Source organism: Schistocerca gregaria, chromosome 4 (assembly GCF_023897955.1).
Source record: "Schistocerca gregaria isolate iqSchGreg1 chromosome 4, iqSchGreg1.2, whole genome shotgun sequence".
Lineage (NCBI taxonomy): Eukaryota > Metazoa > Arthropoda > Insecta > Orthoptera > Acrididae > Schistocerca > Schistocerca gregaria.
Genome location: NC_064923.1, coordinates 588,081,287 through 588,095,678, shown reverse-complemented (window position 1 = coordinate 588,095,678; position 14,392 = coordinate 588,081,287). Strand labels below are relative to the sequence as shown.

The window sequence follows — 14,392 nt, the reverse complement described above, 5'->3', positions numbered from 1 at the left end:
AGCTGATAACCTGAGAAGAGTTCAACAATGAAATTCACCAAGGAAGCTATGTAATGTCTGTTCATTCTTCTTGTTTGGTTCTTTTTAAGATTGGTGCCTATCCTTTTATGACAACTCTATTTTTCCTGCTGAAAATGACAATTCAGGGTAAAACTGAGAACAGCATTCCTTTGGCTGCAGCACATACAATGCTAGTTTTGAGTTCGATGTTGAAGAAGTTGAAGACAGATGGGCAGGTATGTCAGAAAGAATTATTATGTTGTTTGCGTTTATGTTTTCTAGTTCATTTAAGTTATCTCATAGTAGTCTTTTCTGTGTCAGAATACATGGCATTACCTTCACAATTTACATGTTTAAGTGATAATGAAATGCAGCAGTAGAGAGTGTAGTTAATTAAAATAAGTGTAAGAATTTGTGCTGTGGTTCACTAAATGTGTCAGAAGTGTACCAGGTAAAACTGTAGGTTCATAACCAAAATCATTTTTCTACTTCAGACACATTTTAATAGAAGTACTTAGTTTGGCCCAAGCAATATTCTGTGTGTTTATCACTCTTTGCATGTATGTGTGTGTATCAGTCTGTAGTGCTTGTTACGTCTCACAATTTGCTGTATACAAAATAGTTGTCATATATATATGTGAAGCTCTACATACAGGCCAAACAGGCAGAGAATTTCATAAACAGCACATTGATGCATATCACAATATAATTACCTCAAATGCATTGTCCATCCATATTAATATTATTAATAATCCTTTTAACATATTAACATTGAACATCCGTTCCAAGGTGTTAAAAATAATTTTCACCTATTACGTGCAATGAACAAAGGGGATCCAATGAATTTAAATGAAGAGCTTGACATTGTAAATGGCACAGAGGTACTCCCTGAAATGCTAAAGAACTTCTCAGTCAGATCTTGGTATGATTTCAAATTGGTACAAAGATTGGCATGTCATTTTAAATGTTCAGAAATGTGAAATTGTGTACATCACAGAACACAGCAGAATAGTGTTGTAGGATTACATCACCAGTGATTCGCAGTTGGAATCAGTCAACTCAAAAAAACAGCTGGACAACATAACAATTCTTAGGGTTATGAATTAATGGAACGATCACATCATAGGGAAGGCAGGTGGCAACATACTGGGAACACGCAGTCAGTCTACAAATGAAACCACTTACTAATCATTTGTACATCTCATCTTAGAATACTCCGCAACTGTGTGAGACCCATACCAGATAAGACTTGACTTACATCCTTCTTTTTCTATGATTAGAACATATGGGGCTTTATGAAGTGTTTGCAGCAGTCTCTGTTTTCTGCTGTTGCCTTCACCTACCCCTAAATTCTGCCTGCTTTTGTTGCATCTCTCTCCACTGTCTTCCTCCATGTTGTTCTCAGTCCTCTCTTCTGCAGTGGCTCTGGGGATTCCAATTGAGGCCTTGTCTCTATTGCCATGTAATTTTTGCGCAGTGTGTTTGTACAACACACTTCTGTTTCCTTGCCTTTATCTGTATTTCCTCATGCTTCTCATTATACGGTTCCATAGTGTTTCATTGTGTACGGAAACAAGCGCTTTATCATGGAGAGAGATACAGTGGCAAGTGAGTGTATTGGGACTTACCCCATTTCACTATGACCATTGCCACACCATCATAATGCACCTGTGCGTAGCATGCAAAGGAGTGCACCATAATCTAAGTGTGAAACTAAAAATTAAATTAACTTCTTCAAACCTTGTCAGTGTATGCTTCAGGATATTAACGTTAACATTGTGAAGTCAGAGAATGATCTAATGAATACGTTTTGCTAAATATATTATTTTAAGAAAAAAATAAGTGGCACTAAATAATGAAGGTAGAAAAAAAAATTAGAATGTGCAGATGAATGTCACACTCAAAAGGTTAATCTCAAATTGACCAGGGCAATATTTTGGTCAAAACTGGCATTTTTATGAAAAATTTGAAGGTGCTAAGTATTAGACTTAGAAAGATGAAAATTTGTATGTAGCCTCAGTTTGATATAAAACCACTAAATATGTAACACCTGTAAGCTACATCTGTTACCTTTTCAAGTCCTTCACTAACAACCAAATATGGAATGAAGGCATTCTTATGCATATTAGATGAAGTGTCATTTGCAGTAGCTATAAAGTTTTGACTACACCACTTGATTGCATTCAGGAAATAATACATCTGTACCAAGTTTCAAGACTTTACTGTAAATAAGAATGATTTCAAGGAATCTCTAAAAATTTTAGCTGGGCAAAGTTTAAATGTAGCTGAGCTAAAAGTTTTTCAGTAAATAAAGTAAACTTGACTTTAACTATAAAAAATTAAGAAGATGGCAAATTGTTAAATGACAGAGTTATTAATTAATGTGTGTCTGAGAAAGGGGCTGTTTAGGTGCTGCTACCTGTGCCTAGAGCAATTGATAGCAGATGATCCATTTGGAGATCCATTGCACCCATATATAAGTACAGCCAGCGAGGCAGATAGAAGATACACTTCATACCAGGATATTAATCTGTCCACTTGAGTCAAACGCCTATGTGCACTGTGCCTTGCAGCCAAGCAGCTATCAAACATGTTTTCACTAAAAGTAGGAAGTGAACTTGCGAGGATTGTATGCTGTTCTGGATCGCTAAGATCTCATTGAAGTAACAGTTTGTTTGCTGCACATAATGTTGATGAAACTGTGTTTCTGCCTGACCACAAAAATGGTTTCTAGGCTCTTTTAAGTGGCAAAATTAATATACTAATTTACCTGCTGCCCATAATTGGAGATTAAATTCAGCCAAAATGCTGTCAGGATCGTTTGTAAGCTCTGGTTTGTGATAGTCTGTATGTTCTCCGGAATTGATTTTGTCACCTTCCAGGTTTCACACTATACAGCTATACTGACTTTACATTGCTGTGAAGTTGTTGTTGTTTTTTTTCCACTGGCATTTATCTATAGAGATTTGATCTTTCCCACATTTGTAGTTAGCCCAACCTTCCTGCCTGTTCCTGCAGATCCTAAATAGCATGAAGGACTATCTCATAACTGCCTGCGTAGGAAACAAGCTGGCTTGTGTGGGAACTGACCCTGTGTAGATCACATTAATACACTCCAAATAATTTCCAAACAGAATGTGGAATTTGTGAATAGTTTGTATCTAGTGTTCATAAACTTTGAAAATGTGTTTGATTCAGTGTCAAGAAGCAGCATGTGACAAACCATGTCGAACTTGGTATGCCTGATAAGATCATCAAGATGATGCAAGACATGTATAATGGATACTCCTGCAACTAAAGAACAAAGGGAAACTGACATCACCTATTAGTGTGAAACCAGGGTTAACACAGGGATGTATTTTCTCTCCATCTCTCTTCTTAACTGTGATGGATAAGGTGATGAGAAAGGCAGAGGAAGGCAAAAGAAGGGGAATAATGTGGAGCATCAAAGACCAACTAGAGGATTCATTTTGCTGGTGACATATGTCTCCTCTCTCAGAACTTTAGGCGTATGAAGGACAAATAGATAAGACTCGCAGGAGATATTGAACTTGTACAAAGAAGGGCAGTACAAATGGTCATAGGTCTGTTGGACTCGCGTAAAAGTGTCACAGAAATGCTGAAAAACCTGAATTGGCTGGCAGCTGAAGATAGGCACTAATTACCCCATGAAAACCTACTTACAGTGTTTCGAGAACCAATATTGAGGGAAGAATTGAGAGACATTTTTCAGCAGTCTACATGTTGTTGCCATAGGAACTGCGGAGACAAAATTAGATTGATTACCATATGCACAGAGGTATTTAAGCAGACCTTCTCGCATTCCATGTGCGATGAGAATCGAAAGAAACACTAATATGTGGCATCACGCTAAGTGCGCTCTGTGATGCAGTTCGAAGTGGTTTGCAGAATATGTATGTAGATGTAGATGTAAAAACAAGTGGCTGAATGACAAGTGGCTGAATTACAAGCAGAAACGTGAAGTTTTTCGAAAACTCCTCTGTAGTAGACTGCCTGTCTAATTAACAACATAAACATTTGGGTATCTCTTGAATTTTTCCTTAAAAATAAATCTGTAGTACTTATGATGTACATGTCTTTTCCTGTAAGTTTTGCGAGAAAAACATTTTCTCTGCTTCAGTGGCGTACGTAATGCAATTCAAGTACAATATTATCCGTGTTTTAGTATAATGTCATAAAGGTACAAGCTGTGTTCAGAAAAAAAATCTTTTGCTATAACATTTTAAGCACTGGTTCTCTCAAAATAGCCCTTTTACTGGCAATACACTGTTCCCATCATTTCTTCCACATTAGAAAAGACTCCTGGAACACATTTTCTGGTTTGGCACCCAGGTCTCTTGTCGCATCATCCTGATTCTTCTCTAAGGTTTGGAAACCACGTTCTTTCAATGTGGTATTAATTTTGCAAAACTGGAAAAAGTTTGCTGGGGTTACGTCAGGAAAGTACAGTAGATGGAGCACAATGGGGACTTGAGTTTTTCTAGATATCTGCAGACAGGGATTGACACAAGTTGCCACATTGCTACGATGTAACATCCAAGTTTGGTTTTCCCACAATTCGGGCCTCTTACTCTGCACAGCAACCCTCATCCATTCTAGGATTCATCAGCAACATCTCAAAAAGTTAAATGATGATTTCCAGAGATCACAGTAAAATCTCTTCTATTTTAGGAAGGTGATTATTAACAGCCCTCAAATAATGTATAAAATGCATGTTTGACCATCAGCATTTTCAGTAAAAGCAGTTGATAGTCAAACATGCATTTTATACAATATCTTCCAGTGTGGAAGGACGTCTAGATCTGGGTTCATCACTGTCCAAAATTCTGCTCTGTTGAAAATCCTTAAATGGCCTGTAGCATTGCTGGTATCTCATAAAGTCCTCCCTGTATGAAAGTTTTGCCAAGTTTGTAGCAGAGTATCATCCACACATTATCCTTCAAGCTCTTTCACTGTCTCTTTGGCCCTAATCTGCCAAGCAGCTTGTACATGTGCTTTCTTCAGTGGCTGTATGGTGGACACAGCGAAATGTGGCAAATGTTAATTTGCTGTCTAAATCTGTCACTACATGTGCTCCACAGATGCCACATGCTCCCTCTGCTGATGGGTGCAACATTTCAAAAGTTCAGTTTCTTCCTGCAATATAAATATAGCTCTGAGGAGGCATAACTGATGGTTCTTTATTTGTTCAGTACACTCTGTGTGCCATGATATAACAACCAACTCTTGACAGTTTTTCTGTTCAGATTGTTTTTTTAGTCAAATGAAATTAGTCTCTGTGACCACATCAGCTATGTGATATTCATGTTTTTATTCACTTACTCTCCAGGTTTGAGTGGTGTCTATGTGATACTGACACAAGTCTGATGATGACGACAGTTACATGAATGTTTTCACTCAGTGTCCCGAGTTTGAGGGGTTTTGCTTACACAGCTTTTGCTTTCAGCTTTTCTAGTTACACATGAGCCATGTCTATGGTTACTAACTTTTTAGATAAAATAACATATCTAATTTCAGGGATAGGTAAATAAATGTAATTTCTAAATATGAAAAAAATTTCTATACTTCTAGCATTAAATATCACTTTTTGGTTGGTTTTAAAGTTCGATAACAGGTGCTACATTGTAAATTTTTGTTTAAATAAACAGCTACTTTTTTAAATTTAAATTTATTGAAGTGCTGTCTCTCATTGCCCACCCGTCACTAACAATTGTCTTGCAGTAAACATTGAGGTGAAATGGTGAATTTCTGTAAGTAATATAGCTTCAAAATATGAATCATCCTGGCAGATGCTACACATCACACTGAATTTACACTGAGGATCTTTTTTTGTTCAGTCATGTGATTTTTACATTTCCACATTAGCGGGCATTTCAACATTTTGCTCCAGACACAAAGTTCACTATTAATTAAATGCACTGTTCATAAAAATGGGTGAAAAACTGAACTAAAAGCTACTTACTGGTACTAAATATACAAAAGTCTCTGGAAAATAATAACAGTGACAACAGACAGTAATGGAGTACAGTCGACAATAATGATTTAATATCATCAAAACGGTCATTTGTTTCTGCTCAGAATTGAAACTGCCAGGGTCAGGCGATCTAATTGTTTATCATAGCATTCTATATGGGTGTGAATTTGGTTACAGACTGTTTACAGTGTTGGGTAGAGACAGGTTTAACTGTGAAATTGAAGTACCAGTGTGTGAATGGGAATAGTATTTCTTCACACTCATGAAATATACCTGCTTCTTTTTGCAGACACTGAAATGCAAACGGGTTCATGCACATGGGTATGATTTGTACGTAAGTAGCCAGATAAATGGCTGAATAAGTGTTTAAGGGCTAGATTTAAATGATTGTTGTAATTTATGGAGATCATCAAACCATTTGAGTAAAACAGAATGGAAACTGTCACTAAAATTTTGCAATGTTCCTATATTCTTCAGTTATCCCTAAAGGAACTTTCATGCTTGACTTTGTACTACCAACAGTACATCAAATAAATTAGGTATGCATTAATTGCATCTGTAATAATTTAATCTACAGCAATATATTAATCAGTCTTAAATGATTAAAAGAAATAGTCTTTTCAGCAGATAAGTAAATGAACATGTGAAATGCTTGTTTTACCATTGACATACCCCGAGAGATGTTGTCACCTACCTCTGGCTGTAGGTGTAAGTTCGAGGGTGTGCATACCCCAGTTATACACCACTTCTGAAGTTCAGTCAACTAAAACACTAAAGAATGGTTTCAGTTGAAAGAAAGAATACATGGATCAACCAAAGGGGAAAACTACACACTGGTTTTACTTGAAAAGAAAGACTTGGTAATTCATTCAATGTGCGATACTACAACAGATTGAATCAGATGTTTTCATTCAGTTGTTCTCACCAGTCTGAGAATATTGCAAGGGGGAAATTGTCACTACATCCACAAGATACCTGTGCTTTCTGTGATGTCCATCACTCCTTAATGGTGGAATTCAGTTTGGTGAACCTCAGGTTGCAAAGGTAGGCATGTTCAGTTCTCCTGTAACTAGAAGTATAATGTCCGACTTTTGGGAAACAGAAATTAGTAATTTAGCATATTTTGCATACCCTCTTTCAGTGATGTCCTGTGGGATAATATTCTGGGTTTAACTCTTTGCTTAGAAAAAGTAGTAATTGTGCAAAAAAAGTGCCTGCAAAATAGGATTTCAACAATTGACTCTTTCAGAGTGAAAAAATGACACACCCCTTGTAAGTGTGAAGGAAATAATTATTTGTTGTTTGTATTTTGTAACATTGTGTTCTCTTTTTTGCAAATCTTTCTCTGTTTTACTTTTATCTGATGTACAAATAATTCTGTCCAGTTACATCCTAAGCATAGTCCACATTGCAGCAAAGATACGTGGAATATGTGGTCCATAGAAAATAAAAAAAACATCCTTAATGCTCATGGCCTTACCGCTATTGAACACTACCTTTCCCAATGCCTGACAGATTCAAAACCTGCAACATCCTTCCCAATCCCCATGACCAACTATATTCTCATCCAAAATTACTTCTCCTATACACCTTGTAGGTATTACTACGGGTACTTACGTAGCACCACTCTGTGGTAACCTATTCAGGGGCCATCTAGAGGAATCCTTCCTAAAAACCCAGAATCCCAAACCCCTCACCTGGTTCAGATTCAATGATGACATCTTCATGATCTGGGTTGAAAATGAGGAGACTACTGTCCACATTCCTCCAGAACCTCAACACCTGCTCCCCCATTTGCTTCACCTATTCCTACTTAACCTAAAAAGCCACTTTCCTCAATGTTGACCTCCATCTCAAAGATGGAGTACCTCCGTCCATATCAAACCTTCCAACTACTAGCAATACATCCACTTTGACAGCTGCCACCCATTCCATACCAAGAAATCCATTCCATGCAGCTTAGCCGTCCATGGCTGTCGCATCTTTAGTGATGAGCAGTCCCTCTCAAAGTACATAGAGCATCTCACTGAGGCCTTCACAGACAGTAATTATCCTCCCAACCTCGCACAAAAACAGATCTTCCTGACTTATCTCTCCACTCACCCACCACTTCAAAGAGTCCCACTGTCTGACCACAGAGGAGCATTCCCTGTGTGACCCAATACCACCCAGGACTGGAGCAACTGAATCACATTCTGCACCAGATTTTGACTACCCCTCATCATGCCCTGAAATGAGTAATGTCCTATTCATCATCCTTCCCAGCCTCCCACATTGGTATTCAGCTGCCCACCACAACTCCTGCTCCCTACTCCTTTCCTCATGGCCCAAATCCCTGTTGTAATAAACTTAGATGCAAGACCTGCCTCATACATCCTCCCACAATCATGTACTCCAGTCCAGTCACAGGTAACACCTATCCTGTCAAAGGTGGGCTACATGTGAAACCAGTCATGTGATGTACAAGTTAAGCTGCAACCCCTGTGCTGCATTCTATGTGGCCATGACAACTAACAAGCTCTCTGTCCGCATGAATGGCCACCAACAAACTGTGGCCAAGAAACAGCTGGACCACCCCCTTGCTGAGCATGCTGCCCTGCACAATGTTCTTTGTGTCACTGATTGCTTCACAGAATGTGCCCTCTGTATCCCTCCCACTGACACCAGTTTTTCTGAATTGCACAGGTGGGAACTCTCCCTGCAATATATCATACATTCCCATAATCCTCCTGGCCTCAACCTTTATAGTCTTTGTCCTTACCCTCTAGCCCCTTCGCTCTTCCCATTCCAGCACTATAAAGTCCTCTATTCCGCCAATGCATCTGCAGCTTTTTACCCCTCTCATTTTCTGCTAACCCTCCCGCCCTCCATCCAGTCTTCCGACTGCACCTAGCTGCCCTATCCCCTTTCCACCTCATCCCTGTACACTCCCACAAGCAGCACTTTACTGTTCCCCATCCCTCCCCTGCTCCCTCCCCCTCCCTCCCTGCCCCATCCCCTCCCCCTTACCCCCACCACTCGGTTGTGTGTCCCATCATGCGCAGTTGCTGGCCTCAGCAGCTGGAGTGCAGTCATGTGTGTGCGAGTTGCATTTGCATGAATATGTGGATGTAAATGTATTTTCTATCTCCAATGAGGGCCTTGTTGGCAGAAAGCTCATTTTCTGACAGTTTTTTTTTATTGTGCCTATCTGCGACTCAGCATCACCGCTGTATGGTGTGTACCAACTATCCTTTTCATAACAAAGTACATTTATTAATGCATGTAGACTTTATTGTATTATTATGGAACATTAAAAGCAATCAGATAGAAAGGAAAACTGTCAAAAAATTCTAGTGCTTAATTTGTTTTTTCCATGTGTGTGGCAGAGGTTGTTAATATCTGTGAAATTTGTGATTATAGTTGTTACATATTTTTATTTGTGCTCTGCTTCTATAGTGATACTGTGTTGTAATTAAAGCTTTATGCATCAGGCTGTAGTCTTGTCTGTATGATGAATAAGTAATATTTACAAAATTCATATTAGTTGTTGTCATTGTTCAGTTAAGAATCCTGTTTTAAAAAGTATGAGAATAAGATTTAAAATTACAAAGATTCTTATTTTTGTGGTGTAGGTTGACAATGAAATGCTGCAAGTCAGTGCATTATGGACTGAAAGGAAACTGGCATCAAAAGAGAATCTGTGTTTCACAACATTCCTAAACAGATTGGTCCATTCACTCAGAGATACTGCCACGGTATTTAATTCTTTATTTACTTTTATATTTGAAAACTATCAATGCAAATACTACTCTGATTTTTGAAGCTCTCTGATAAATGTTAGAATGTGTATTTAAATGGGCTAGTGAAATCTGTTTTGTGTTTGTTAAATTTCAAAATGGATATCATTATGACTTGTCTGAGATGTGAAATGGAGTCATTGTAAATATGTCTCGGTCTTCAAACTATTAAAACTAAGAAAATAGCTGGTTTTCTTGTGAGTTTTAGGCTTACAAAATGTTAACAGGAGAAAAATAAAGATAGGCAAATTGTTCTCCATATTGTTATTGTTGTCTTCAGTCCTGAGACTGGCTTGATGCAGCTCTCCATGCTACTCTATCCTGTGCATGCTGCTTCATCTCCCAGTACCTACTGCAACCTACATCCTTCTGAATCTGCTTAGTGTATTCATCTCTCGGTCTCCCTCTACGATTTTTACCCTCCACGCTGCCCTCCAATGCTAAATTTGTGATCCCTTGATGCCTCAAAACATGTCCTACCAACTGATCCCTTCTTCTAGTCAAGTTGTGCCACAAACTTCTCTTCTCCCCAATCCTATTCAATACCTCCTCATTAGTTACGTGATCTATCCACCTTATCTCCAGTATTCTTCTGTAGCACAACATTTCGAAAGCTTCTATCCTCTTCTTGTCCAAACTATTTATCATCCATGTTTCACTTCCATACATGGCTACACTCCAAACAAATACTTTCAGAAACGACTTCCTGATACATAAATCTATATTCGATGTTAACAAATTTCTCTTCTTCAGAAACGATGTCCTTGCCATTCCCAGTCTACATTTTATATCCTCTCTACTTCGACCATCATCAGTTATTTTACTTCCTAAATAGCAAAACTCCTTTACTACTTTAAGTGTCTCATTTCCTAATCTAATTCCCTCAGCATCACCCGATTTAATTTGACTACATTCCATTATCCTCGTTTTGCTTTTGTTGATGTTCATCTTATATCCTCCTTTCAAGACACTGTCCATTCCGTTCAACTGCTCTTCCAAGTCCTTTGCTGTCTCTGACAGAATTACGATGTCATCGGCGAACCTCAAAGTTTTTATTTCTTCTCCATGGATTTTAATACCTACTCCAAATTTTTCTTTTGTTTCCTTTACTGCTTGCTCAATATACAGATTGAATAACATCGGGGAGAGGCTACAACCCTGTCTCACTCCTTTCCCAACCACTGCTTCCCTTTCATGCCCCTCGACTCTTATGACTGCCATCTGGTTTCTGTACAAATTGTAAATATCCTTTCGCTCCCTGTATTTTACCCCTGACACCTTTAGAATTTGAAAAAGAGTATTCCAGTCAACATTGTCAAAAGCTTTCTCTAAGTCTACAAATGCTAGAAACGTATGTTTGCCTTTTCTTAATCTTTCTTCTAAGATAAGTCGTAAGGTCAGTATTGCCTCACGTGTTCCAACATTTCGACGGAATCCAAACTGATCCTCCCTGAGGTCCGCATCTACCAGTTTTTCCATTCGTCTGTAAAGAATTCGCGTTAGTATTTTGCAGCTGCGACTTATTAAACTGATAGTTCGGTAATTTTCACATCTGTATCTACACCTGCACCTGCACCTGCACCTGCTTTCTTTGGGACTGGAATTATTATATTCTTCTTGAAGTCTGAGGGTATTTCGCCTGTCTCATACATCTTGCTCACCATCTGGTAGAGTTTTGTCATGTCTGGCTCTCCCGAGGCCGTCAGTAGTTCTAATGGAATGTTGTCTATTCCGGGGGCCTTGTTTCGACTCAGGTCTTTCAGTGCTCTGTCAAACTCTTCACGCAGTATCGTATCTCCCATTTTGTCTTCATCTACATCCTCTTCCATTTCCATAATATTGTCCTCAAGTACATCGCCCTTTTATAAACCTTCTATATACTCCTTCCACCTTTCTGCCTTCCCTTCTTTGCTTAGAACTGGGTTGCCATCTGAGCTCTTGATATTCATACACGTGGTTCTCTTCTCTCCAAAGGTCTCTTTAATTTTCCTGTAGGCAGTATCTATCTTACCCCTAGTGAGATAAGCTTCTACATCCTTACATTTGTCCTCTAGCCATCCCTGTTTAGCCATTTTGCACTTCCTGTCGATCTCATTTTTGAGACGTTTGTATTCCTTTTTGGCTGCTTAATTTACTGCATTTTTATATTTTCTCCTTTCATCAATTAAATTCAATATTTCTTCTGTTACCCAAGGATTTCTAGCAGCCCTCATCTTTTTACCTACTTGATCCTCTGCTGCCTTCACTACTTCATCCCTCAGAGCTACCCATTCTTGTTCTACTGTATTTCTTTCCCCTATTCCTGTCAATTGTTCCCTTATGCTCTCCCTGAAACTCTGTACAACCTCTGGTTCTTTCAGTTTATCCAGGTCCCATCTCCTTAATTTCCCACCTTTTTGCAGTTTCTTCAGTTTTAATCTACAGGCCATAACCAATAGATCGTGGTCAGAGTCCAAATCCGCACCTGGAAATGTCTTATAACTTAAAACCTAGTTCCTAAATCTCTGTCCTACCATTATATAATCTATCTGATACCTTTTAGTATCTCCAGGGTTCTTCCATGTATACAACCTTCTTTCATGATTCTTAAACCAAGTGTTAGCTATGATTAAGTTGTGCTCTGTGCAAAATTCTACCAGGCGGCTTCCTCTTTCATTTCTTTGCCCCAGTCCATATTCACCTACTACGTTTCCTTCTCTCCCTTTCCCTACTACCAAATTCCAGTCACCCATGACTATTAAATTTTCATCTCCCTTCACTATCTGAATAATTTCTTTTATTTGATCATACATTTCTTCAATTTCTTCGTCATCTGCAGAGCTAGTTGGCATATAAACTTGTACTACTGTAGTAGGTGTGGGCTTCGTATCTATCTTTGCCACAATAATGCGTTCACTATGCTGTTTGTAGTAGCTTACCCGCATTCCTATTTTCCTATTCATTATTAAAGCTACTCCTGCATTACCCCTATTTGATTTTGTGTTTATAAGCCTGTAGTCACCTGACCAGAAGTCGTGCTCCTCCTGCCACCGAACTTCACTAATTCCCACTATATCTAACTTTAACCTATCCATTTCCCTTTTTAAATTTTCTAACCTACCTGCCCGATTAAGGGATCTGACATACCACGCTCTGACCCGTAGAACGCCAGTTTTCTTTCTCCTGATAACGACATCCTCTTGAGTAGTCCCCGCCCGGAGATCCGAATGGGGGACTATTTTACCTCCGGAATATTTTACCCAAGAGGACGCCATCATCATTTAATCATACAGTAAAGCTGCATGTCCTCGGGAAAAATTACAGCTGTAGTTTCCCCTTGCTTTCAGCCGTTTGCAGTACCAGCACAGCAAGGCCGTTTTGGTTAGTGTTGCAAGGCCAGATCAGTCAATCATCCAGACTGTTGCCCCTGCAACTACTGAAAAGGCTGCTGCCCCTCTTCAGGAACCACACGTTTGTCTGTCCTCTCAACAGATACCCCTCCGTTGTGGTTTTCACCTACGGTACAGCCATCTGTATCGCTGAGGCACGCAAGCCTCCCCACCAATGGCAAGGTCCATGGTTCATGGGGGGGGGGGGGGGGGGGGGGGGTTCTCCATATACCTCCGAGAAAATCCCCTGAACTGCTGTGTGCATGCTTGTGGCCTTAGCAGCAGCAGTTGTTGGTTGTTCTTGGTTTGTTAATGAAGTTCATTAATAGCTGAACTTGGCTTCAGTTTTCTGCAATATTATCATCACAGCAATTATGTTTCCATTCAGAATAGTGTAGACTAACTTTATTTCACTTCTGGCTGTGTTGCTGTTCTGTTGCCTAGGGAGGTTGCTGTGAAAAGATTATTTAATTAATTGTGCAGTGGTTAATATGGTGGATGATGGTTGGTTGGTTTGTGGGGGTTAAAGAGACCAGACTGCTACAGTCATTGGTCCCAATATGGTGGATGAGACATAAGATATTTAATTAAGGAGAAATCAGTGTTCACCTCTGTCATGGCACACAGTGTCTAATAATGTACCCTAGATGACAAAAATTAAAGCTTCAAAATGCTTAAAATTTATGCCACTTGTAATTGGTGATAATGTAAATAAACAATTACAGCTTCACAAAAAAAGATACTTTATGATGGTACACCGAATGACAATAAGACCTTCTGTACATTGAGACATCAGACCATTGGGACATCAAAAGTGTTTCTGAGTTATCACTGGTGACATTAATTCATTCAAAGTTCGCTGTTAACTGTTGCTGATCTCTTCATCCACAGTTTAGCAGAGGCAGTTTCCTCATTCTGAGCAGCCAGTCACAAGGCACTAACACATTGATGTACAGGTTTGTTCCCTCCTCAGCAACTGCTTCATCATGAGTTACTGCTGAGGCCACTGTATACCATACTATCGGGTGTGCCTTTTGCTGATCCATTAGATAGCAGTTGATTAAGGTTATTTTTTGATCAGAGTTGTTTGAGGTACAAGTGATCACAGTTGTAGCCGACCATAAAGGAGACCCTATCTGACAATATTCCTCATTGCCTACTCTCATGCCATCAGTTCTCTTTTTGAGGCAATTGGTCACCAAGGCCACAATCTGTCATACTGTTTGGATCTCTATACTACATGTATGATG

The 14,392-nt window shown here is 39.1% G+C and overlaps 1 protein-coding gene across 3 annotated transcripts in view; it reads left to right on the top strand.

The window, feature by feature from the left end:
- The window catches only part of LOC126267070 (uncharacterized), a 175,173-nt gene that overhangs the window by 36,307 nt on the left and 124,474 nt on the right, over positions 1–14,392 (top strand). For all 3 annotated transcript variants that reach the window (XM_049971925.1, XM_049971924.1, XM_049971926.1), the window contains 2 exons: positions 90–236; positions 9,610–9,732. In XM_049971925.1, the coding sequence (XP_049827882.1) occupies positions 90–236; positions 9,610–9,732 (270 nt within the window). The remainder of the gene's footprint in view (positions 1–89; positions 237–9,609; positions 9,733–14,392) is intronic.